Below are 26,453 nucleotides of genomic sequence, written 5' to 3'. Positions count from 1 at the left end.
CGTGCATCACTGGCTCTTGGGCAGTGCCCTGGGGTCTGGCCTTTCCTCTTCAGGTGGCTCAAGACTCAATTTCCAAAGCCTTTCCCTGTGCTCCTAGGAGTATTCTAGAGCCATTGTCCTGGGATCCTAAAATACAACTGCACCAGCACTGGCCAAGGGCAGCCTGCCTTAGAGGCCACAATCGAGTGGCCTATGTCACGTGGCCTCCAACAGAGCTCAGGTGGCCTGAGGCCACATACACTAAATGAGAAGTCTGGGTCCAGAAGGAAGTGGCCCTTCTGTCTTGGTTAGGACTGTCCTCCCCCTGAGTTGTATGTCCCTCTGGGACTGCATTAAGAGGGCCATGGACAGAGAGGTCAGCCTGAGTGAGGAGAGGACCAGAAGCCACATTCCATAAGGCCTCAGATTATGAGAGGTTTGGGGAGAACGTTAGTTGTCTTTGAGTACATAAAGGGGCGTCCTGTGGAAGAATTATCCTGGTCTGTGTAGAACCAGGGCTGATGGGTAGAAGTTACCGGGAAACGTGTAGATTCTCCACGTTAGAAGGCCATCACGGGAGCTGGACACAAGGGAAACTCTGGACTGTCTCTGGACACAGTGCTGTCGTCACGCCCAGATACATTCAAGCAGAGACAAAAGGGTCTGGTTGTTGGGGAGCGGGGTGGCGGGAGAGGGGGGCAGGACGCTACACTGGGGCTTCCAGCATCTGGCCTTGAGAGTGATTCTCTGCAGACCTGAGTGAGGATCTGCTTTCCAGCCGTCGTTTGTGCGCTCCATCTGCTCACCGCTCTGTGGACTCCCACGGGAGTTCTAGACCCAGAGCCGGACTTCTCTGTCCCTTCCCCCCTCCCCCAAAACATGCACAGCGAGACGGTAGTTCTCTGAGTCCAGGCCATGTTCTCGTTAGGCCCAGGAGCATCTGGGGTTCCTGTAAACGCTGACCTCAGGCCCCCTCTCGTTGTGCGTGTTACCGAATGTCCTTCCTTTCCAGGCCAACTGAAGGGGAGAGGACCGAGCGCCTCATCAAAGCCAAGCTCCGGAGCATCATGATGAGCCAGGATCTGGAAAACGTGACCTCAAAAGAAGTAAGAGAGCTCTTCCCTTTGCAGGCCAGAGTTCACGCAGTGTTCGTTTGTCCTGTTGCCCGAACCACAGCGGAGGCGGGTCCGGCACCTGCTCACTGGCTCTCAGAGGCTTTTCCCACGGAGCTTAGCGGAAAGAGCGCAGGCCTTCAAGTCCCATTCTAGTTCGAGTCCAGCCACGCTGCGTACCAATTTCCTGGCCTCTCTGAACCTATAAGACCTTTGATGGTAATTCCATGAGACCCATAGGTTGCACTGAGAAAACATTTCCCTCTTAAGGCCTTCTCCTCTGCCTTGTGTTTTATTGAGATACAGCAGACTCTTGTTTCTTATCTCAGGATTACCAGTTACCAGCGACTTACGAACCCTGGACTGCCTCCCATCTGCCTTTGAATGTTTTCTTGGATCACTTTTTTCTTTTTCTCGGGTTGCTTTTTGTTCAAGGAATGCGATGAATTATAATAGTAGGTTAGGGGCACCTGGGTGGCTCAGTCAGTTAAGCGTCTGGCTTCAGCTCAGGTCATGATCTCCCAGTTCATGAGTTCGAGCCCCACATCGGGCTCTGCGCTGACAGTGCAGAGCCTGCTTCGGATCTTCTGTTCCTCTCTTTGCCCCTCCCTCGCTCTCTCCCTCAAAAATAAACATTAAAAAAATAATAATAGGGGCGCCTGGGTGGCTCAGTCGGTTAAGCGTCCGACTTCAGCTCAGGTCACAATCTCACTATCTCGCGGTCCGTGAGTTCGAGCCCCGCGTCGGGCTCTGGGCTGATGGCTCAGAGCCTGGAGCCTGCTTCCCATTCTGTGTCTCGCTCTCTCTCTGCTCCTCCCCCGTTCATGCTCTGTCTCTCTCTCTGTCTCAAAAATAAATAAACGTTAAAAAAAAAATTAAAAAAAAATAATAATAATAGCTTAAACCAGGCAGATGGAAAGGGTTGAAGTGGCCATTTTAAAAAGGCACGCATCATCGTTTTATTAGTTAAGACACATAAAAAGTCACATTGTGATGCCTTCCAGAGCAAGATGAAACTGACTTTATGGGTTGACTGTGATATAGTTGATACTTAATTGTAAAAATGTGCCTTAAACTCAAAAAGAAGAGATCCCAGGGGAATCTGCTTCTTCGTATAAAATAATCAACTCTTCCCAGTCAGACTGACGTTGAGGCTGAGTAGCCTGCGTTCCCACCACCTGCCCATGTGTGTGTGTGTGTGTGTGTGTGTGTGTGTGTGTGTGTGTGTATCTGCGTGTGTGTGTGCGCTTACTCCGGGATCAAAACAGAACAACTCGCCAACAACCAAAGATCATTTCTGAAAACAAGCACAGTGTAAGTTGTGACTTTGCTGCTTTGGAGGTGGACAACTGTGGTTTTGTTTTATTTTGTTTTATAACAACACACTTTCCTACTCTTTTCCACTCCACAGATCCGTAATGAATTAGAGACGCAGATGAACTGTAACTTGAAAGAATTCAAGGAATTCATAGACAACGAGATGCTCCTTATCTTGGGACAGATGGACAAACCCTCCCTCATCTTCGACCATCTTTATCTCGTAAGAGGCACAGCACCTGGCAGGGTCTGGTTGGGGGAACATAAATCAACGGGACCTTGATTGTTTGGAGTTTGCAGCACAGTCAGAGAAGGGGAGCAAACTTGAGTTACTGGCACCTCGGTCCTGACTCTTCTGGAAACTCCTGTCTCAGACACCGTCACTCTGGCCTCCACGAGCTCACACTCGAGCCAGATGCCCGAGGGGTGGTTCCCAGCTGAGCCATGGGGAGTTAGTTGTTTGAAGGCTCTCTGTCATAGTCCACTGACAGCAGTTTTCAGACTCTCTCCATCCTTGGTCTTCGGTCACTAACACAGAGGCCCCACCCAGTTCCCTCCAAACGGTGTGCGGGCTCAGAACCCCCAGTTACTAGAGGGAGCACACTCGCCAAACCCCAGGATTATGCCTCGGCATCCTGAGACGTGAGAAACAGTAGGGAAAACAGACCAAACACCCAAAACCCAGCTTCCCCTCTCTGTCCGGAAGCCTGCTCTGTGCACCGCTCCCAGGCCCACCGAAGGAATGGGCGCGGGCGGGGTGGAATCTCCCTACCTCCGTCTCTTGCTCAGATTTTCTTAATGCCGTAAATCTCCATAGAAGGCAACTGGCGAGTTCCCAGAGCCTCTCAGAGAGACTATAGAGGAAGGCATGTTGCTAAAATTAGAGAAGCAATGCAGTGTGATGAAAATCAGACCCACCAGGGCCAAGTTCCCACTCCCCAGCCTGAGTGGCTGTGTGACCGGGACCGAGTCTCTCTGGCTTCTCTCCTTCATTCTGTACCATGTGGGATCATTATGAGGATGAAGTAAAAGACGCATATAAAGCACCGAGTGCAGTTTCTGTAGGCACTAAGAAATGGCACCCGTTGTCAGAGCAGAAGTCACTTCCTGGGAAAGTGGAAGTAGTTCATTGACTGCTGAAGGCATGACCGATTTTGCTTTCTGCCCACAAGTTCTTAATAGTTCCCCAGACGCATGTGTCGTGATATATACTTAATATGTTAAATGCGGATGTGTTTAGTGAATTCGTTTATATCTGTCGCTACATATGTATACGTTTAACGTTCGTATTAAAACGTATGTGAATATGTGGATTTGAAGCCTGTATCTTGAAAGCTGTCAGGCAGCGCTGGGCTCTAATCTTCTCCCTGGGAAGCTGGTAGTTCTTCCTGGTGGAAAACAACAGAAGGCAGGCTGTCCCTCCACTAGGTGGTGATCACAACAAGAGGGTGCTCACACATTTAGTGGAGCTCTCTTTACTTTTTCGGTGCGGTTTGATGCTTTATGTCACTTTTTCCATGAGAGATACTAAAGGAATTTTTATATTTGAGCCTCTCCCTGCAGCACAGAAATCCAGCTAGCACCCACATGATGCCAGCTTCACTGGTCCCCCTGCAGCCCCTGCGTCCTGAGGGGCCTGCCTTCCTGGGAAAAGAAGCTTCTAGGGAGACTTGGGAGGGGGGAGTGTCCTTTGCTGTTTTGACTCCACGTTGTTTGCATTTCCTAAGAACGAAGTGATAGTTTTTTCTTTTGCTTTTCTTCCCCTTCTATGTTCCTCATACTCTCCAAAATGGAGGGTTTGTGTTTTAGTCTGCTCTACAAGGTATTAAATCAAAACATGTTATGGAAGGTAAGGAAATAAGAGAAACTCTAAAGAAGAAAATGAAAAGCATTCCCAATTTTACAAACCTGGATGTAGTCACTATGAACGTTCTGGTATATTTATTTTCCCATTTTTTTTTTTCTTTTCATGTCTATATAACTTCTTAAAAGAGAGAAAAAGATAGAATCATACTATTTATATAGTTCCGTATCCTGTTTCTTGTTTTAAATTGTTGTCGTTCTGTGGCGTTTCCCTGTGTCACTGACTAACCACCATAAACTCTGATTTTTTTCAAGTGCCCTATCATATGGGCTCATCATCGTTTATTTTACTGATTTCTTCTTGTCAGACCTCTGAGTTGTTTTCCAGTGTTTGTCATTATAAATAACCATAACTATCCTTGTACGTAAATCTCTGTGCAAATTCTGGGTGTTTCTGCAGGATAGCTTTTTATATGTGGAACTATGGGACCTTTTAAAAATACTTCCCAGGAAAGGTAGACCTACTCCTGCTTTCTTTTTTTTTTGTCGTTATTATTTTTTTAACGTTTCTTTATTTTTGAGAGAGAGCAAGAACGCGAACGAGCAGGGGAAGGGCAGAGAGAGAGGGAGACACAGAATCCAAAGCGGGCTCTGCGTTGGCAGCCCAGAGCCCGATGTGGGGCTCGAACTCACGAGCCGTGAGATCATGACCTGAGCTGAAGTCGGGCGCTTAACCAGCTGAGCCACCCAGGCGCCCCAAACGACTCTTGCTTTCAATTAGCAGTGTGGGCAAGTGCCCTCTCCTGAGTGGGAGGTCGGAGGTCACTGCCTCTGGTGACAGGACCCTGCTGGGGACTTAGGAAAGGAAGTGGCAAGAGGGGGTGCAGGTGTTTCTGAACTTGCTCTTTCCCGAAGGCCAGAGGGCATCACGCTCAGGCTGATGACGCTGTGACTGCCTCGGGAAGCTGCTTCAATACAGGCCTGTTTCGGTTCTATCCGTTGTCAAAGGCCAAGGGCCCGCGCAAGGACCATCCCTGTCAGGGCTAGCCCACACCGTGCATCCCATAAGCAGCTCTGAGGCTGACATGTGACACTCACGGGGGTTTGTGTGATCTGTCCCCCAGGGCTCTGAATGGAATGCGTCCAATCTGGAGGAGCTGCAGGGCTCAGGGTGAGTCTGCTCCCCTCGTCTTCCCTTGTCCTTCCAGGCAGCCTAGAAACCCTCAAGGTCGAGCCCTTGTAACTGCAGGCACCCGTCTCCGAGCCACCTGCCATGGCTGGGCAGCTTTGCACGGCTAAATGGATGTGCTTCTGAATGCCACCTCCTGAATAATTCACGGGTTTTAGACTTTAACGGGGTTCCGTGTGATTGTGTGTGTCAGCAAGAGCGGTTCGCAGTCGCACTCCAGTGGCATAGGACGGCGTGGGTGCTGACAAGGCCACGAGCCCCCTCACGTGCACCACTGCCCGCACGCCTGCTGGCGGTCCTGGTGGGGACCGCGCAGCAACCCTGATCCCAGGACCACTCCTGCTTCTACCGGACGTTCCACTCTGGGTCCTGGTGGGAATCTTGTGGCTAAAATGCTCAGTGTTGGCCAGAAACATACGCCTGTCTCAGTCTGAGAAATGCCCAACAGTAGGAATTTAAAAAAAAAAATGTTTAAATCTAGATCTTCAAGAACAGATGTCTGGACATTTTTTTTTAAACAACACAGCCACAAAATCACCATTCTGTGGGTCTGACATGATGGCATTCTTGAATTACTGCATTTAAAAATCAAGACTAAACAAATCTTAAAATATATCTTTAGAACTACTGGTTAAGATGTGTTCTTGCGACAAAAAAATATTCTTCAAATGTACAGCAATACTATGTATGCCTTCTCTTGCTGGGAACACGTAAATTATTTTTAAAGGTATTTTCTTACAGCATTTATAAGTATTCTCTTACAAAACCTATTGGAGGTATTTTCTAACTCCTGAAATTATTTTGGTCTTCCGGGAATAGAAGTATCATATTTAAAGAACTACAGAACCAGCATTTGAGGACCTTCTCAACAATTTATTTGTTTCTAGTCTGCCTTGTTTCAAGAAGGATTTAAGGCAGTTCTTAGGTACATGAATAATGGATGGATAGAGTCTATTTTTTTTTAGCTCTTTAAAAGTGGAGACTTTGTTTTTTTTAAAGCCTCAGTATATTCATAACAGTTAATGAATTTTGAAACTTCAAGAGCGTTTGAAAATGTATTTAAGTAATACACATGTCTGCTTTCCAGAATTCATATTGCTTAGCAATGCTTTGAACTTTCTTTTTCGTGAGTTTTTTTATAAAGGAATATGTTTTTTTTATTTTAAATATAATATGTTCTCATCACACAGAGGGCATTTAGAAAGCACACCAATGTGTGTTAATGACTATTAAGGAGAAACAAAAACCCCACCGTAAACACATATCCTTTATGCGCATGTATTTAATTTTTTCTTTGCTCAGTATTTCTGTTACTTTGTTCTTTGTAGTTCCTCATTCTGATTCTCCAAATTTGTCCTTTATTTTTTTCTCATTACAGTGTTGACTACATTTTAAATGTCACTAGAGAAATAGATAATTTTTTCCCTGGCTTATTTGCATATCATAACATCCGAGTCTACGACGAGGAAACAACAGACCTTCTTGCCCACTGGAACGAGGCGTACCATTTTATAAACAAAGCAAAGTAAGTGGGTGGAGAAGCGAAAGAAGCTGGTCTGAGGAGGAAACTGGCAGACGCTGGGTGGGCACAAATTAATGGCAATCCCAGACACCGCCGTCTCCTGGTTTGTGGAGCCTTTGATGTCTGGTGGACCTCTGGTTTTAAACCACAGGACCCGTAGCACCAAAGGGACACGGTCACTGATCTCAAGGTAGGGGCCCCAGTGAGCCTTCGTTTCCCCCATCCTTGACTGTGACATGGGACCCCACTTTTGTCGTTGGTGTCAAAAGTGGTATCAGAAAAGGATCTGACACCAAGTGGACATTCTTGGGAGCTCTGCCTTTGGGGAGTCGCTCAGCCAAAGGAGGAGGGGGGTGGGCCAGGTCATATGTGGACTCTGGGCACTTTTGGGGCTGCGTCTGCCAAGAAAGCCGCTCAGGCAGGTGCCCCAAGGTATGGCCCAGCTTGTGCACCTGTGTTCATGCAACTTTGCTATTTATTCATAGAAAGGAGCAGACCATCAGAGGTCCCGTTGCCCCGTGCCTGTCACTGGTGTCCCCCATCTTTAGTCCTCCCCTTATTCTCCTATGGAACTACTCTGCCTCACTGAGAGAAAACCCTCTGTGATGCTATCGAGAGAAACCCCATCTTCTGCTTTGCACCCCATCAGGGGCAAAGCTATGCAACACGTCCTTACCAAATCTCAGTTTGTTTGCATTTTTTGGTGGGGGTTAGATTTCAGACCAGCAGTGAAACAAACAAAAAAAAAAAACAACAAAACAAAATGCACATAACGGGGATGAATTTGAAGCCCGGGGTCTAGGAAGTGAGCGTGGACCCACCTGACCGGCCAGCTGCTTCCAGTGTAAACAGGCAGGCCGGTGGGTCTACGTGCTGTCCAAATAAAGCTTCCAGGTTCCACCCTGCCAGCCCCTTCCATTCTCGAGGAGGTGAGGTGTCGAGAAACCCCATCCTCGGCTTTGCCATATCCGTGAAATCAGCCCCGACCGGGTCAGTACGGCCTCCCTGCAAACCACCAGTCTGCCTGGGTTCTTCCCCCCGTCTGAGTCCAGGGTGCTGCTGCCCTCGCTCTGGCTCCTGGACCCTCCCGTCTGATACACATCTTGCTCTCCTGAGGGCCTTGCAGCCTTCAGTTCGCTGACCCCGTTTGTCTGCAGTCACCCGCTCCCTGTCTCCATCTGCTGTCACAGCTGTGTGGCTTTTGCAGGTGTCCCTTCAGCTGCCCCTTGGCTTCCTGCAAAAGAGCCTCTGATCTCCTGGCCCATCCCAGCGGTCCGACTTCGTCCCTGAAGGCGGCCGGGTTTGGGAGCTCTCCCTGCACAGCTTGGCAAGACAGGGACAGATTTATCTCGATTTCCCATTGTGTGCTAATTGATTTTGCAGCGAAGCTATTTCCTTTAGAGGGTGTGTGGCCATCTGCTGCACAAATATCAGGACATAAGGGGGGGTCTGGGCACGGAGATAACTTCAGGGTTTATAAAACTCCACTGGGTAACACCTGAGAGAAGGAAATTGTTGACATTTCTGGACTCTCTCCTCCACCCACCCCCAACCCCCCGCCGCCCCACCCCTGCAGGAGGAACCATTCCAAGTGCCTGGTGCATTGCAAGATGGGTGTCAGCCGATCCGCTTCCACGGTCATAGCCTACGCGATGAAGGAGTTTGGCTGGCCTCTGGAAAAAGCGTACAACTACGTGAAGCAAAAGCGCAGCATTACACGCCCCAACGCGGGCTTTATGAGGCAGCTGTCTGAGTATGAAGGCATCTTGGACGCGAGGTGGGTGACCGCCTGCTGAGAAGGATCGAGGGGACCGAGCGGGCTCTGCAGCTAAAACCCTGCTTCGGGGGGGGGGGGGGGTGCCGGTCTGAGAAAACAACCATTGTTTGGGGTTTGATTAGTGGTTTCCAGGAGGGATCTGTTTGATTTTGTTGGCACACACAGAAAGCTGTTTTGCTGCCGGAGGGAACGGTGCACAGTTTCTAATCCAAGGCATGATGTCATGTGCAGCACAGGCACGTGGACGTCCCCGTTTCCTGAGCATCTGCTTCGCGCCGAGCCGCGTGCCAGCCTTCGCCACGGGGCGGTTCCCAGGGCTGCAGAGCAGATACTCCCGGTGCTGACCAGCTGGGCCCCTTAGGGCGAGCTCGCCCATGTCCCCAAGCCTCGAGCCTCAGTGTCCTCTTCTGAGTTTGGGATTAAAGCCTCCCTGATAGGGTTGTTCTGAGATTTGTGTGAATAGTGCACAAGTTCGCCCTTGCAGGTGCTTTGCCATAGCTGGCCCACGGTGACATTTGAAATCTCTAACCCCCGTCCAGAAAAGGTCTGCAGAGTACAGGTTATCCCCCATGTTGGGGGGGAGGGGTGGAGGGAGGAGGAACAGGTGTGCGAGGTTAGCTTGTCCCACAGGCGCGCGGGTGCACGGCAGAGGGGAGGGAGCACTCCCCAAGTCCGTGGGCTCCCAAGGCTCCTGTGTTGGGGGGGAGGCCCCATGAAGGCGGATCCCCGCTGGACTCTGGGACTCCCTTCTGTTCTGGCGGGTTGGAGCCTCCCTGGATTATTTCTGACTGGTATTGTGAGGAGGCCACAAGCTGAGTCCACTGGCTTCTTGGCCACGTGTGAGAAAGCAGGAGTGCTCTGGCAGGGTCGAACGGGGTCTGAGGACAGCCCTAGACGTCTCTGGAGTCCCTTTGCTGTCAACCAGGGAGCAGCTGGACAGATCCCCGGGCAGGGCCCAGGGACGATGAGGAAGGGTTTGGGGGGAGGAGGGGGAGGAGGCGAGGGAGGGAAAGAGGTGGGTGGTCCTGCTCTCTCCCTTGGCCCTTCAGTCACTTGCTGCACCATCAGGAGTTTGCAGCCTCACCAGGGGTCTTCAGGCTGAGTTCACAGCCACAAGGCACCGACCGTGACTTGCAGCCCCATCTGGGGGCCCTCTTGGCCTTGCCTGAATGCGCACACAGAGCCGTCACGAATGGCCGTGGTGCTCCTGTGCACTGCCGGACATCAGGGCCTTAGTTCACGCTGTCCTCTTATGTTTACTTCTCTTGCTGTAACCCGCATGCTGTTGGCTACTGTCGTCCTAAGGTGCGTGGAGGTGACTGACTTACCTTATTTCACATTAAACTTTTGTCTTACTCTTTTTTTTTTTTTTCATCCTTACATTAAAAATGTGTTATAACAGGGGCACCTGGGTGGCTCCGTCAGGTAAGTGTCCAGCTCTTGATTTCGGCTCACGTCATGATCTCATGGTTTGTGAGCTCGAGTCCCACGTCGGGCTCTGCTCGGGATTTCTCTCTCCCTCCACTGTCTCTGCCCCTCCCCTGCACTCACCTCTCTCTCTCTCAAAGTAAACATTTTTTAAAAATGTGTTATAACAATACTACTACAGTTTTATAAGACCTAGTTTTGTTTATTTTTGAGAGAGAGAGCGCGCACACGCGAGTGGGGAAGGGGTGGAGGGCGGGGTCCAGAGGATCTGAAGCAGGCTCCACACTGTCAGCCGAGAGCCCAGTGCGGGGCTTGAACTCATAAACCGCGAGATCGAGACCTGAGCCGAAACCAAGAGTCAGATGCTTAACCGACTGAGCCGCCCAGGGGCCCACGTGTAATCTTTCTGACCTAAATACAGATTTCCAGTTTTTTCAGATGGCCCCAAGTTAGCGCACATTCTGTGTTTACAAGTCAGGTCAGCGTGAGATCTGTATGTGCTGTCTGTTGCCGTCCTCACTGCCTCCCTACGGTGTGGGGAGGAGAGGATTCTCATCCTCGTTGACAGATGGCCAGACGGAGATGAAACACGCAGTAGAGTGGCTAAGTTCACAGAATGACACGGGACCCCAAGACCGTGTTGACCCTTGGGGTCTACACTGCTTTCACGTTACCCGCCACAGAGTCCCCGTGTGACAAAGCCAATTAAGGCTCCTGAGGTGCGCCCCAGTGGCTGAGGCTCCTAGTGATACCTCTGTCGGCCTCGGGCTATCCCTCACCGGCTCCCCCCGCAACCCCTCTTCCGGGGACCCTCCGGGCACTGGCCCCCCCTGACTTTCCTCTGCCCTTCCTCCCCCGCAGCAAACAACGACACAACAAGCTGTGGCGCCAGCAGGGCGACACCTGCCTCCAGCCGCCCATGGAGGACCCCACAGGGTCTGGGGACTTCTTGCCGGAGACCCTGGACGGCACCCCAGAGGCCCAGCTGCCCTGCCTGGATGACACTGCCCAGCCTGGGTTCCCAGACAGCAGGGCCCCAGGAGGAGCCGCCCTCCCCTGCTGCTTCCGGCGACTCTCAGACCCCCTCCTGCATCCCCCCAGCGGCGAGACCCGCAGCGTGGTCCACCTGGAGGACCTGGAGAGGGACGCCCTCCTGGAGGAAGCGGCCGAGGCGACTGAGGCACACAGGCTGGCCGCACATCCCCAGGAAGCTTCCGGACCCTGCGAGAAGGAGGTGAAGAAGAAGCTGGAGTTCGGGAGCCCCAAGGCCCGGAGTGGCTGGTCGCCCCAGGTGGAGGAGATGGAAGGGGAGGAGGCCCCGGGAGCAGGGCGGTGGGGGCGGCCCCCGCCCCAGCTGGACCAAAGCCTGCTCGACCGGGAAAACCTGAACAACAACAACAGCAAGAGGAGCTGTCCGGAGGACTTCGAGGTGGGCGCGGGGCTGGCCCGTCCTGCCCCCCTGCCAGCGGGCGCCATCGGAGGGGAGGGGCAGGCGTGCCCAGGTCGGGGGTCTGCGGGGCGCTCAGTCACAGCTCGGCTCGGGCTGCGCCTCCAGCTCGACTTCCTTCTTTCCTTTCTTTTTTATTTATTTTGAGAGAGGTACAGAGAGCAAGTCAGGGAAGAGTAGAGAGAGAATCTCAAGCAGGCTCTGTGCTGTCATCGTGGGGCCCAGCACGGGGCTCCAGCTCACAAACTGTGAGGTCATGATCTGAGCTGAGATCAGGAAGTCAGACGCTCAACTGACTAAGCCACCCAGACGCCCCCTCGATTTCTTTCTTACATAAAATGGAAAGCCAAGACTCAGCACCCAGCTTCACGTTGATCAACACAAGACCATTCTTATTTCATACCCTCCCTCACTTCCCCACACTCTGAATTGTCTTGAAACAAATCCCAGATGTGTCACTTCAGTGGAGACACGACCACAATATCACCTCTAAGAAACCGGTGGGAATTGTTCCATATCATCATGGGTCTGGTCTTCCGACTACTGTTCGGATGCTCGACTCCAGCAGTCCCCTGTGGCTCTCCTGTGTGGTGGGTTTCTGCAGCAAGGTCTTGGCAAGCTGGCGCTCGCTCAGAAAATCATTAATTCCACCAGGCTTTTTCCTCCTCCGAGCGGCCCAGGGGCGGAGGATGGGTTGGTGGGGGGTGTCCCGTGCCGCCCACTCTCGGCGTCCCCCCTCACTCTGCGCTGGCTCGCCACGGCGAGAGCACTCGGGAAGCCGGCAGGTGCCAGCATCCCCCGTACAGAGGGTTTGCCTTGGCCACCTTTTAATACGAATGAAGTGGGGCCGACCCACCACCGACCTCCAAACGATAAAACATTCCGGACGCCATGTTCCTGACTCAGGAATTTCTCCCGCCACTCACCCTTCCCTCAAAGAGCAAATACCCATAAAGACAGAGGACATAAGACCTCTGCCCAGGACAGTAGTGCCTCCATCAGTCTCAGAGGGCATGGGGTGAGTCGCAGAATGGAGGAGACGAGCAGCTTGGGTAAGAAGGTACGTGAAGGACACAGCCTGCCTTCCCTGGCCAGAATTTGATTGAACGGGTGACGTGATCAAGGGAATAGGACCAAGACACACAACTCTTGTTTGTGAGCTATGGCTCCAGGTTGGTGAGGGTTCATCTGTAAGACTATCCCTTCACTCAGCGTCCGGGTCCGTTTTCACTAGAAGACAGTAGACCCTCTGCGGGCGGGGACCATGTCTTGTTTGCAGCCCCTGCGCCTGATACAGCTCATGATGTGTGACAGGTGCTCCCTAAGTAGGAGCTGGACGAGTGACTTCTCTCCCAGCCTGTTGCTCCTCGGGCTCCGAAAGGTGGTCTTAAATCTCCCACCATGGGATCATTTCACCACGTGTTAGAACGTTAGGTCCTGAAGGTTTTAGAAGAAAACTTTGGTCAGAGTTCCGGGTTGCGAGTTCAGGCTGTAGGTCGGAAGTGATCTGGTCTCACTGGTTGACCTGGAAGCCGGCCCCAGGAGTCCTGAGTAGGCTAGGATTCCGCGGGAGACCAGGCCCCCCCCGCCTCCCCCACCGCACGCTCTCCATATGCTCCCCTGCAGCCTCGAGGAATCATGGCTGGGTTTCCTTAGGATTCCTCCAGGACTGGACTACCCCGTGACTTCTTAGCTTGGGGGACCTACATCTGTGACACCAGATGGGATTAATCCTTGACGGTCAGGGCCAGTGGCAGGACACGGAGAAACCTACAATATCAGCCCTTCGCCAAAAAGCCTTTGTTTCAGACCAGCTTGGGAATCTCACAGCTAAACCACTGTCGGGGTGAGGGTCGGCCTCCCCCACCGCCGCCCATAGGAGCAGCCCTATGGGCACATGAGGGAGGTGAGCAGGTGCCCCGCCCATCAGAAGGGCACAGTGTGGAGGCACAGGTCACACTGACCTAGAGGCAGGTGGTTTTCCTCAGAAAACATCGCAAATGTGTTCTCCCTTGGTACGTAAAACGCACCTTAGGGGCACCTGGGTGGCTCAGTCCCTTAAGCGTCTGACCTCGGCTCAGGTCCTGATCTCGTGCTTCGTGAGTTTGAGCCCTGTGTCAGGCTCTGTGCTCGCAGTGCAGAGCCCGCTTCCGGTCCTCTGTCTCCCTCGCTCTCTGCCCCTCCCCCCAAATAAATAAACAAACAAACAAAAAAGAACCACCTCAGCATGGCTCCCTCATCCGAGACTATGGGCACCTGTATTTGGGTGGGTAAGATTAAGAGGGTCTTTCCAAAGCCATTTTTGCCCTTTGCCACCTCACTGTGAAGACCAGAGTCCACAGCTACATGGTGGTTCTTTGGAGCCGTGCTGTATTCATGCTAGAAGGGCAGAGCCCCGTTTGCAGGCCACATATTCCCCAAGCACAGATTTGTTCCGAGAGGGAAAGGACGGGGGAGGCATCCACGTGAGATGGCGGAGGTGGGGTTGAGCAGGCCTTGCTCCTGACCACCCTGCTGGCTGTGTGGCCGGAGATTTCCCCGGGATCGTGGGCATGTAGCTTCTGGAAAGTTTGGTTCGGCATCCCTAACCGCCACTGTTCATGGCCCAGGTGGTTCTGAGAGGCCTCTGTTCCTGCACTGGCTGAAGCGGGGGCTCCCTCTCCAGTGCCTGCCCCAGCCCCACCCCACGCCCTCCTCGTGTTCTGTGGCCGCTGGCCCGTTACCGTATACTCACCGCATTCTCGTCTCCTTTCAGCACGATGCTATATTCGGGATCCTTAACAAGGTGAAGCCTTCCTACAAATCCTGTGCCGACTGCATGTACCCTACAGCCAGCGGGGCTCCTGAGGCCTTCAGGGAGCAGGGCGAGAACCCCGGTGCCCCCGCCATCTGTACCCAGCCGACCTTCCTGCCCCACCTCACATCTTCCCCTGTGGCCTACACGTCCAGCAGGGCCCGAGCTTTAGAGAGACTGGCCTCTGGCCCAAGCGAAAGTCCCCCTTTCCTACCACCAGCAGGCTCGAGGAGGTCAGACGGTGGTGGCTCTGGGGCTGAAGCTGCCCCAGAGCTACTGGCTAGCCTTTCGGAACCTTCCAGAGAAACCCAAAGAGCCCTGCCAAAGTCCCTCCTTTTGAAGAACTCTCACTGTGATAAGAACCCTCCAAGCATGGAAGTGGCGAAGGATGAATCCCCATCCAAGAAAGATCCGAAGCCAGCCAAGGACCTGCGGCTTCTGTTCAGTAAAGAAGCTGAGAAACCAACCACCAACAGCTACTTGATGCAGCACCAGGAATCCATCATTCAGCTGCAGAAGGCGGGCTTGGTCCGGAAGCACACCAAAGAACTGGAGAGGTTAAAGGGCACGCCCGCAGACCCGGCTTCTCCCTCCAGGGACGGCACGACCAGCAGGCTGGAGGCCAGCATCCCCGAGGAGAACCCCGCTCCGCCGGGGCCCCTGCCGCTGCCTCGCCTCTCTGGGAGTGACGAGAAGTCAGAGGCCCTCCCCGCTCCACTTGAAGGAGCCCCACTCAAGAGTCCCACCCCCTTCCTCTGCCGCCTGGATCACACCAGTCATTTCTCAAAAGACTTCCTGAAGACGATCTGCTACACCCCCACCTCCTCCTCCATGAGCTCCAACCTGACCCGGAGCTCCAGCAGCGACAGCATCCACAGCGTCCGAGGCAAGCCTGGGCTCGTGAAGCAGCGGACGCAGGAGATCGAGACCCGTCTCCGGCTGGCGGGCCTCACCGTTTCCTCCCCGCTGAAACGCTCACACTCTCTGGCCAAGCTCGGAAGTCTCAACTTCTCGACAGAAGACCTGTCCGGTGAGGCGGACGCGTCCACCCTCGCCGACTCCCGGGACGCTAAGTTGGGCGAGTCTTCCTTCCCTTGTGAGCCCCGGGCAAACCCAAGGAACCCAGCTGCAGCCTCTCCGCCATCAGGGAAACCCGCTTCAGAAAACTTGAGAAGCCCCTTGTGGCTGAGCAGGAGCTGACCCGCCTCTTGCAGCATTTGGACGGATGCCATCACGTGATCCCTCCGTGCGTTTCACTGGGGGTTTTGGTCAGCCCCTTGTATCTTGATTTCTCCTAAACAGTGGACGCTCGGACTTTCCCCCTCTTGCCACAGAGAGGAGGGGAAGAGACAAAAAATAATGTAGCCCAAGAAGAAAGGGGGAAGAAGCCAGCTGTGTGGCCCTGGAGAGCCAGAAGCCGTCGGCCAGTAGATACAAAACCCTGATCCCCAGGTCCTGTGGTTTCAGGAAGAATCCTGTTTTAAAAAAAGCATATACAGATGTGCAGACACATCGAAAGTACTCCCTTGGCACCGTGCGAAAGAACGGGAGCCGAGATGGCTCCGTCACCACGCGCACGTTCCTAGCTCATTCAGGCCCTCGCGGGGAAACCCTTGGATGGCAATATTAAGTCCTACCTCTGTTCTTGCTGTGCTTTTTGTTTTTAAGATACAACAGTGACCCAGGCTCGTTCCGGGGAATGATGCTGTGTCAGAAAAGGTTTTTTCCAAAAGAGAGTTTTTTCTTTGGTCCCCACCAAAAAAAAAAAAACCACCCCAAAAAGCGTTAAGACTTTTAAGTCGACCGCACCACGTGCCGCTAGGTAAAGTGAACACGAAGTCGTCCAGTGCCGTTGTTGAACCAACTCTATGGCGCGTGGAGATCATCCGTACGGTTGACTTCTTTGTCCTGGTTGTGTTGTTACCGCTGAGTGATGCGCGTCTGGTCAGCACCGGGGCGAGGGGCAGGGGGGGCGGGAACGTACGTGACGTCCTTGGTCGTTGCCAATGGCAAAGTTTAAACTGCCCCCAACCTGGGGAGGAGGACCCACGACGCACTGCAGGTCCCTCATCCGCTGCTGGACCCGGTGCGGTTGTGTTGAGGCTTTGGAAGTGACTGAGCGTCTGGTGGGGACGGTGGTGCTGCCACTTGGATCGATCGTCCTCCAGGAGCCCCAGCCCTCGGGTTCCTTGGGTCACAGGAGCGTGTTTGGGGAGGCAGAGGGGGTCTCCCTCCTGGGGAGCGACTCTGCAGCAGCTTCTCAGAGAAACGAGATGATGGAAAAGCTTCCCAGATGTTTACAGCTGCCCCTTCCTTAGGTGAGGACACTGCTTCCTGTTTCTCTCTGGCTCTTCCTCCCGGTGAGGCCAGAGCGGAGGAGAGGTCTGTAGTCCCGGCCTGGGCTCCAGGTAGCCTCCTTTCAGAATCCAGTGAGCTGCACACGTCATGCTGTCACTGGCTCCGGGCTGGGGGGGGGGGGGGGGGGTGGCGGTGGGGGAGGGGCTCCGCAGGTGTTGTGCGGAGCCCCTGTTAAAATATTTTGGAGAGAGAGAAAAGAGGCTCGGTGGGTAAGGCAGAAAGGTTTCATCCAAGGAGGCAGAAAACTGGTGTACGGACCCATGGGCCAAGAACATTTTTAAGAGGTTACAAAAAAAATAACAATACGCAACAGGTGCCAGGTAGCCAGCAAAGCTTAAGATACCCTCCAGCCCTTTATAAAGTTTGCGGACCCTGGGCTTTATTCGACACCTCGGGGCTCCAGAACAAAACTGGCGAATCTGAAGGCCCTCCCTGCCTCTTGGACACCTCAAGCCAAACCCTTGCCTTCTCCCAACCCAGACCTTGCCAGCACCCACCCCCCCCCCCCCCACGCGGCTCTCACGCAGGGTAGGGTCGCTGTGTAGGTGCGAGGGCGCTGCTGGTCGAAGCTTTCCCGGAGTATAGCTGGCTCTCCGCTGGCGGCCAGATTGGTTCAGTGAAACTACAAGCCTCCTGGGCCCAGCCAAGCTCCGAAAGTGGGCGGAGTCCCTCTTACGTTTTACGTTGGTCAGACCTGGGCCCCCCGAGAGCACTCCGGGAAGGATCTTCAGGAACAAGGGTGATCCACATTCCAACTAGCGGGTAGAGTCTGTGCAAAAATGCTCTCTCCAGGAACTTTTCCTCTCTGGCATTCTTTTTTATTTTTATTTTTTATCATTTTTTTTTCTAACATTACGTTACTTTATAGGAATTTATTTTCCCACCTGTCAATCCAAACCACCTTAAAAGGTGATTATCTGCTTCTTCCTGAAAACCCTTTTGGGTACCCCGCCCCCCCCCCCACTCCCGCCACCGCCCTGGCCAAAAGAAACATATTCTCAAAAAACATACCAAGTTCAATACGTTTTGCCAAATTAAATTTCATGTGGTGGCTCAATTTTTGTGTCAAAATAATCCTTTAGATTTGACGCTGACAGGCTTGGGTTGCTCTTTTAAGACCAGGTCTGTGTGTGAGAACCGGATATTTTTAATTTTCAAAGTGTAGGAGGAGGATTAGGAATTTGAATGAGTCTTTGGCTTCCGGTTGCCCATTTGTCTTCAGGAGCATGGCTCGCCTTTCAGCGTCTACACAGACCAGGGCCCAGGGCCCCATTATCAGAGCAAAATGAAGCCCTCTTGATTTAATGGCTACCACTCTGGCCTGGAGGAAAGGATCAAAGCTTTTCTCCCAGACCCGGAGGAGCAAGAACACCCCGCCAGGCTTGGGGGCACCCTGGCAAAGACAGGCTCACGCTGGCCCCTGGAAGAGGAAGTTTGTGCCACACGACATGCCGTGTCTTGACCGATGCCCCGTCTCGTCTTCCTTGCTGATGGCGAGAATCCTGAACATGGGTGGCACAAGTTAGAGGCGGGGTCTTTGCTGTGAAAGTCGTTGGTTTTGGTGACCACCCACTTCGGAGAACGCCCTTGCTGAAACAGAGAGCAAAAGTTTTCTAAGTCAGCTTGATGATCTCCCTGAGCCTTGAACCGCTTTTCACGTACTGTCTCGGCTCTCTCTCTTTTGCTTTAATTCCTGTGGCATGCCAGAAGTTAGACTCAGCTTCCCCAGATGTTCATCTTGCGTTGATTCGGGGCGGGGAGGATCTTCTTGTGAAGCTTTAAGTATTCGGGGGAAACTGGTCACGGAGAGAGAAACCACAGGACCCCCTGGTCATGATCTGACAATGCCGATTTCAGTTTCTTGGCCGGGTAGCTACTGCAGGGCCTTGGAGCGATGTCCATCACCGCGTGAACTTGAGAACAAAGTTGCCCACTCTTGGCATTCCCTGCTGCTTTGATCTCACGGTGTGGGGACCCATGCCGAGCTCTGGGTGCCCAACAGCAGGCTCCTGGGTAGTGGGTAGCGGTACCCTGTCCGTCATGCATGAGATCGCTCACTAGCTGCTCACAGAGGGCTGCACTGTGCCAGCCTCTTCTGTTCCCCCCCCCCACACCTCTCGCCAAAAACCATTCTAGCCCCTTCTAGAGCCTTTTCCCTCCCGGATAAGCCCAGAGGATGCCACAGAATTAACCTCTTCAGGACAGCCCTGGACTTAGGCACCCCTGTCTCTCCACACCGGCCAGATCCCAGAAGGTTCATGACTCGCCCTGCTCCCCTGGGACCATTTCTCCCCAGTGAGAAGAAATGCTACATCGTCAAGGTCATAGAAGTAACCTTACCCAAGGTGTCTGAAGAGAGACGTGCCCTCTGTTGACAGGAAATGCCCGGTGCTGGAATACATTTCACCCAGCGCTCCTCTGGCTTGCCACCTGGCGGGGCTTCCCGCAGACACAGCGAGGACAGAAGCACTAGGCAGGCTAAGGAGTTTGTGACACAGCATGGTGCAGGTTCACCTGCTCTGCTCCCACCCCGCAGGTTCTTGCCGATGCTGCATGCCAAACACAGGTAGTTGATCGACCCCCAGGCTCAGCTACTTGGTCTTACTGTGTGCGTTCCGTAACTGAATCCCCGTGTGTAGGAGTTCACGCCGCATCGATAGATCTACAGCTGGCTCACATCATCCTGTGGGCCACTTCTGTCCCACCCACATCCACGCCGTGTCCCCCGAGTCCGAAGCGGACCACCTTGACCCATCTGGAGTGGGGCTGTGCAGCGGTCCCCACAGCAGACCTGGACGTGACCACGTTTTGTCTTGCAGCCGGTGCCCTGGCCTCAGTCAGTCTCTTAAATAGGAGTCTTTATAACCAGCCCTCCAGCCCTCCGCGGTCCTTTGTGTTGGCCATGCCACACAAAAAGGTGGCTGCTTCCTCCCCCCTCTTCCGACACTGTAATTGTTGTTTTACAATTGAGTGCCTTAATAATAGTTTACGAATACTGTGTATTTATGGGAAACTGTTAAGCTCTCACCTGTGATTGGACCTTTGCCTTGTCGGTGGTGGTTGGCGTGCGGGCCGGAGCTCGCCCTGCCCCATGCATGCGCTCATCTGCTGCGCGGTCGTGCGTGGGGTGGGGGTGGGGGGACCTGCAGGTGTCCAAGAGCATCAGGGGTTCCTGCAGGCAAGGCAGGCGCTGGCTCACGCCGCGCCCCACAGTTGCAAGGAAAGCACGGAATTTGGTTTGCTAGCCAGCTGGGGGGTGGCATCCCGCCCCGTCACACGATTGTACTCTTGTCTCACAGAGATCTCTTACCACCGAGGCCACCCTGTCTCCCCCCCACCCCGTGCCGGTGTCCTGAGCTCTCTGCAACAAAACGCAGGTGCAGGCACCACCCCCTGCAAAATCAGGAACTCTACAAGATAAGTTCTTTGGTTTTCAGAAGCTGCCAGTGGGTTCCAGCGTGTTGCGTTACGGTATGGATGATTTTTTTTTTATTATATTGTTTTTCTTCTTGTTTTTTTATATATATATATATTTAAAAGGCAGTATCTTTTGTACTGTGAATTTGCAGTAGAAGATGCATAACGCACTTTTTCTTCTGTTGGTGCGTACTGTAATAGTTCGTGTGCTTCTCGTGATGAGAATAAACTTTTTCTTTATACGTGTTTGATGACCTATGAACTTGTGCAAAAGGAAACTGCTTCTTCAATCCTTGCCAAGACAGTCAGACATAGCTGCGTCATCCCGACAGCCAGTCTTTACTGAGCACCTACTGTGCACTAAGCCCTGTACGAAAAACCCAGACACGTTAGACCGAAGAAAGAACCAAGGGCAGAAATGTGAGCTCCTCCAGGAATTGTCTGGTTTTCCTCCTGGTTTTGTCAGTGAGGAAGAACAGGCCCACTTGTGGGTGGTCATGGGACTTGGACGCTGGCTGGTGTCTCTTCTTGCACAAGCAGAAGACAGCTAACTAGCGTGTGCTCCTCAGACCCACCTAAGCTATGCCAGCCACACGTCACGGGGGAGGGGACTGTGGAGGCTGATTATCGCTAGCGACCGAGGCAGGAATCCCAGGGAACTTCAGTTGCTACACACAACAGAGGCTTATCTCACGCCCAGGTCACAATCCATGGCAGGTCAGGACCTTTGGGTGGCTCTCCAGCCTTGGTGACTCATGAAGCTGAGCTACTTGGCGTTTTAAACCCTGTGCTATCTTGGTGTTCTTTGCTTCTGGCTGTGCAGTCGGGGGAAAGAGCATGGGGACTCTCATTCTTCACGGCCTTTGGACGCAATACATCACACATCCAGACCGCCGGGAGGTGTGCGGGCACACGTGCTTGGCGGGCAGCACCGTCTGCCACAGGGACCTTGGCGCGACCACTGAATTCCAGTGCCTGTGGATCCGCGAAATACTTCGTTGAGTTCATCCCGGCTTGCTGGGTCTGTCACCTGGACTCCCAGAAGACAGATGGATAAACCAGAATGCAAGCTGATTACTTTAGAACAAGAATTATTAGCCGTCAAGCAGGTCAGATTACTCTCCCTTGCCAGTTAGCACATTGAGTCCTCTAGGCGAATCTACATTTGAAGCCAAACTATGGTCAGGAATTGCTTCTTGAGTATGAAATCAAAGCAGAAGTTTTGGGGAGGTGGTTCTAATGGGCCACGCCAGGAAGCTGCGGGGCAGTCCTTTCTGTAAGATGTTTTTGAAATCAAACCACCGAGGGTCATGGTTCAGGACAGTCTTCGTTGGCAAGGCTGGAGACACCTCATAAATTCTCTTCAGGCTCCAAATATGAATCAGAGCCCAGGGATCGGGCCCAGCACTCTGTATGTTCCTGATGGATTCCCTGGGAATTCTAAAGGCCAAGTTCAAACACCATCAAAATAAGAATGTGACACAGTGGAGCAGGCTTCCACTTAGCTGGTTACAATCACATTCCATGCATGCTTTCTAGAGACAACACCCACATCCCTCTAACAGAATGCGGGGGTGTTGCCAAAACCCACCAGATACTCATTTACCCAGGGCCCTAGCAGAATGTTCCTACATTTGGCTGTCTTTACCCCGATTTCACCCTCAAGAGTAACAGTCCTGAGGTGGAGCGAGATCCCAGATCACGCCTCCAGCCGGGGGGAGGGGGGGGTAGTTTTGCACACGAGGACGCTCCTGCCTGTTTGTGTTTACGCCCAGAGAAGCCCCTCTTGGCAAGATGCATGGAGGGGGCTCCAGAAGGCAGAGCTTGGAGAACAGCATTTCGGAAGGCACTGGGAGGGGAAGCCCTTCCTAAAGACGTCTCCTGCCCAGGAAAGACCAGCCACGCACCCTGCGCCCCAGCGGTAGGGAGCAGATTCTACTGGTCCTTCTGTGTACCCAGCACTTCATGGAAGGAGTCCCATTGAGTCCCATTGAGTCCTTCAGACAGTTGATGTTACCCGCAGTTTACGTGTGAAGAGACGGGCCTGCAGAGTGTAAGTGACTGGCCCGTGGTCACATGTGGAAAGCGGTGAAGCCAGTCAGTACTGCTTCTTCCCCACCTAAAACCTTGCCAAGCAAGCTGAAGCTGCATTCTTGATCTCCCTATAGGTGTCAGCAAGAAAGCACAGGAGTCAGAAATGAAGCCTCCCTCCCGCCCCTGGGAAACCTGACCTACGTCCAGCTCCAAAGGCTATTTGGACAACATAAGGTGTGTGTCTCTTGCCCAAGTCGTATCCACCATTTTTGGGGTGTTTTTTTTTTTTTTTTTTTTTTGCCTTTAAAGGGAAACTGCTCATGCATCCTGAAGTATATCTATAAAGGGTCCCATTTCAGCTTGAAAGTCTTCTTGTTGTACACGGTTCCTGCAGATAAAATGTTGGTGTTGGCACAAGCAGCCTCCGGGCACAGAAAAGGATGCAGGGGGCCCTGGTGCTAAGAGACACGTTCTCCTGCAGGTGGTATGCTGGAGGTGGTGAGCTCCCTCTAGTTTTGAAATCGGATATCAATGGGTTAAGAACAATGTCACCTACCTCATGGAGCCGGTGATTTGAGAATTAGCCGATAATGTACGGAACCCCCTTTTGCCTGGCACGCCGTCCACGCCGAATCGATGGTGGCCGTTATTGTTGGTACTGGGCAGGAGGGACGGACGGGAGGGAGGCAGGAAGGAAGTAATGTACACCGAGCACCTACTACTGACAAGCGGTGGTCCGCACAGCAGATATGAGCCCGTTTTACAAATGACGGTTGGAAGCTCTGAGGGTTAGGGAGTATGGGTCAGAGCCCCCCAGCCAGAAAGGGACAGAGGTCCAGGGTGTCTGACTCCAAATTCATCTACTTTCTACCCCACCACCCTCTCCCCAAAGATAATAGCCCACCGTGTACTTAGTGGAATGCTTAGCATAGCAGGTGCTCAATAAATACCTCATGATTGTGAACGAGTGAGCAAATGAATGAAACACGCTGTGACAGTGAACCCTAGTTTCATTCACCAAGGCCTAGAAAGTTTGGGGACACCCATGCCTGCCTAAACCAAGTTCCTCCGGGGCAAGGGCAGTGTCTGTCACCACCTGGACCCCAGCAAGGGCTTGGCACATTTGACTGAAACTTAGGTCAATACAGGGCATTAGCTATGACTCTAAGAATCCTGAGTTGTTCAGAGTCCAAAAGAATCTGAAAGGTCACCCAAGCCAGGTCCCTTTATCACATCCATCCATTCTTGCATTCTTCCCCCATTCTCAGCTCCCCTGCCATGTGTCATGCCCTGGGGACAAAGAGGAGGCCATCTGTTTCATCCCTGGGGGGTCCTGACAGAAAACCCTCTTGCAAAAGACAAGAAGGAAATATACCACCTGCTAACGGAAATGGGAGCTGGACAGGTAGGATTCAAGGTTTATGTTTTTTCCTCCTTTTACCTATTTTCCAACATCTGTGCAGCAAGCAGGGTTGTGTTACTTTTATTAAAAAAAAGGGGGGGGGGCCTGGCTGGCTCAGTCAGAAAGCATGTAACTCTTGATCTCAGGGTTGCAAATTGGAGCCCCATTTGGGGGTACAGAGATTACTTAAATAAATACAAACTTTTACAAAAATAAATAAATAAAGTTAAAAAGGGAAACATAAAGAGCTAATGAAAGGATGCTTTTGTGTTGAGCTACAATTCGCAGGACAAGCTCCCAGGCTCCTGGTTCCAGGGGACTGGGCTAGGCATTTTGCGGGGGAAGGTCTTTGGGCTCCTCTGACGAGCTAGCACGGCCCGGGAACGGACAGGGAGATCCCGGATGGCAGTGCCTCAGTACCCTGGTCTGTGAGCTTCTCCAGGCTGCTCAGGCCCACCCTCTGAGTATCTGGCGTGGCAGGGCAGCGTCCAGGGCTGGCTTCGTGGTCGGCGGCACAGGACTCTGCACTTAACAAGGGCATCGCGATTGGCCTAAGTCTCCGCTATCGCTCTTCTGAAATCCCCGTAATTCCTCGACAAAGGCCAGGCCTTTCCATTTTGCGTTGGGCCCTGCAAATCATGTAGCCAGCCCCGGCAGGATCCCCCTTCCAACCAAGGGCTTCGGAACAAGGCAGGCCGGGGTCCCAGCACGAGCTCCCTGACTCACCTATGCTGTGACCTGGAGCAAGCGACTTCACCTCCCTGGGACTCAAGTTTCTTAAGACGAAGAACAAAAATAACCTCATAGTGATGTGATAAAAGGCGAGCACAAAGTACGTGCCCCCGAATCGTACTGTAATTTGTTACATAAAGTACTTACCACGGGCCCGACACAGAGTAATCCTCCAGCGGGGAGGACGCTGGTCTCCAGCCAGACGCCCACAGATCAGACGCCGCTGATGGACGGCTCTCCTCCCCACCCTGCTTCCTGTGCACGGCTCTGGAGGGCAGAGCGGGTAGGTACTCGGCTGGGATGCGCACACATACGCTCCCCCTCCCCCTGCCCTGACCCCTCGGAGGAACCTGCCTCTGCCTCTCTCCAGATACAAACACCGTCCGTCCCCCCACCCGGACCCGGACCCGCGTGGTTCTTCACAAGCCTCCGGGGAAGGGAACGGCGTGGGCGGCCCGTGAGCGTGGGCTGGTCCCTGCCGCGATCCAGAGGTACATCCTGTTCTGGCGTTGCCATGGCACAGCCGAACATCTGCCACAACAAACGGCTGTGGCCGGCGGCTGGCAGTGGGGCCGGGGCCGGGCAAGGGAGGCTGGGGCTGAGAGCGCGCGAGACAGAGCAGGACTGGAGCCGGACAGCGATCTGGGAAACCTCCCCGCGACACGTGCACGCGCAGGCGCGCACACGCATGCGCACACTGTGTCTAGGCGGCTTCCAGAGACTCGGCCCCGTAGGGAAGAAGAATTCCCGATTCCCGAGTTTCTTCCTGGAGATCCTGGGAGAAGATCGCTGGCCAGCGCGAAGCCTTAGCAGGGCTTCCCCTCCTCTCCTCACCCCCCCCCCCCACCCCCCGACTGCCCCGAATTCTCATCCTGATCTAGCTCGCTCACAGCCCAGCTCCCAGATCTGCCCTAGGCCCCATCCCGCTCCTAAAATGGAATTTGCTTTCCTGGTTGTTATTGTTGTTTTTCCTGATTAGAAAGTAAAACACAGTCATTGTATCAAAATCACATGATGTCCACAGCGACAATAGCTGCGCTCCTGGTGCATGAGCCAGCGACTGAGCCACATACCTCTCATTAAAAATACGCATGCATAAAAGGCCCGTGGTACTTGCTATACATGCATTTGTCAAAAAAAGAAAACCAAAAAAAAAAAAACAAAACCTGTTAAAATCTGATCCCGAACGTCCAGCTGGGAATGCAGGTATTAACACATTTTCTACAGGAAGAAAACAGAAGCTCAGGTAGGTGACCTGCCCGAGGTCACTAGTGAGTGTCTGATCTGGATTTGAATCCAGGTTATACCAACACTAGAGAGCTTTAAGCCCAGAATCTTCCACCACCCCCACCACCCCCGCCCTTTGCTGCTTCTCTTAGTTTCTTGAACACCTCGACAGGTCCACTCCTTTTTTCAGGCCACACGCCCCCAGTGCTGACCTCATTCCTGCTGGAAGCCCCAGAGGTCCAGCTGAGGTCATGGTTCTGGCCCTAGACTTATGAAGGCCACACCCTGTCTGGGGCCTTTGGGCCCTCCCCTGTTTGCCTGTGTTCCTGCCCTCCAAGAGTTTTAGCACTCTCCCCGGGCCTGCCCAGGGCCCAGACTTCAGCGGTACCACACCTCTTCCCTGTGCCCACTTTCTCCGCCCTGCAGTGGCAGCTAGGTTGAGATCATAACGTTAGTTATAACAGGTGACAAGTCTTGAGCCATACCAGACAAGGTGGCTTTGTCATCACCATTGTTCAGGTGAAGAGACTCAGAAGTTGAATGATTTACCCGGGTAGCCCAGCCAGAAGGGAGACAGACTTCCAGAACCACCTCTTCCAGGAAGCCATCCCTAACAGCAGCCGGCCCTCCACTCCCCACCCCCCACTCCCTACCCCCACCCACATCTGGAAGAGAGAAGTATTTAGTCGGAGTACCCCACTGGCCTGTGCAAGACTGTAAGCCCCTTAGGTTGGGTGCTGAGTCAGGTTTATTGTGGCTCACCCTGGGTCTGACATAATAGGCACTCAATAACTATTTGTTCGATGAACGGATAAATAAATAAATGACGAATGATGGGGCTGACCTCTTCCCCTCTGGGGCCATTAGAGGTTTGGGGGAGGCAGGTAGATCTCGTTGAATCTTTCCTCTGCTGCT

General features: G+C 53.1%; 1 protein-coding gene and 2 long non-coding RNA genes across 10 annotated transcripts in view; 2 read left to right on the top strand and 1 right to left on the bottom strand.

Annotated features, from left to right (window-relative positions):
* Positions 1–19,871, top strand: part of SSH1 (slingshot protein phosphatase 1) — a 63,511-nt gene extending 43,640 nt beyond the window's left edge. For all 8 annotated transcript variants that reach the window (XM_027044014.2, XM_027044018.2, XM_053206209.1 and 5 more), the window contains 7 exons: positions 992–1,085; positions 2,503–2,631; positions 5,336–5,382; positions 6,779–6,925; positions 8,499–8,699; positions 10,989–11,556; positions 14,330–19,871. In XM_027044014.2, the coding sequence (XP_026899815.1) occupies positions 992–1,085; positions 2,503–2,631; positions 5,336–5,382; positions 6,779–6,925; positions 8,499–8,699; positions 10,989–11,556; positions 14,330–15,568 (2,425 nt within the window). In that variant the 3' untranslated portion in view covers positions 15,569–19,871. The remainder of the gene's footprint in view (positions 1–991; positions 1,086–2,502; positions 2,632–5,335; positions 5,383–6,778; positions 6,926–8,498; positions 8,700–10,988; positions 11,557–14,329) is intronic.
* On the bottom strand, positions 12,718–24,722 carry LOC113595102 (uncharacterized). Its single transcript, XR_003415554.2, has 2 exons — positions 24,459–24,722; positions 12,718–13,011 (listed from the first exon to the last, which is right to left on the bottom strand). It is a non-coding gene; the product is annotated as an uncharacterized LOC113595102 (long non-coding RNA).
* On the top strand, positions 22,132–24,812 carry LOC128312431 (uncharacterized). The gene is made up of 3 exons (XR_008291750.1): positions 22,132–22,411; positions 23,446–24,594; positions 24,682–24,812. It is a non-coding gene; the product is annotated as an uncharacterized LOC128312431 (long non-coding RNA).
* The last annotated feature ends 1,641 nt before the right edge of the window (positions 24,813–26,453 follow it).

Source organism: Acinonyx jubatus, chromosome D3 (assembly GCF_027475565.1).
Source record: "Acinonyx jubatus isolate Ajub_Pintada_27869175 chromosome D3, VMU_Ajub_asm_v1.0, whole genome shotgun sequence".
In the NCBI taxonomy this organism is placed as follows: domain Eukaryota; kingdom Metazoa; phylum Chordata; class Mammalia; order Carnivora; family Felidae; genus Acinonyx; species Acinonyx jubatus.
Note: the sequence above shows the minus strand (reverse complement) of the source record. Positions and strands in the feature narration are given on the sequence as shown.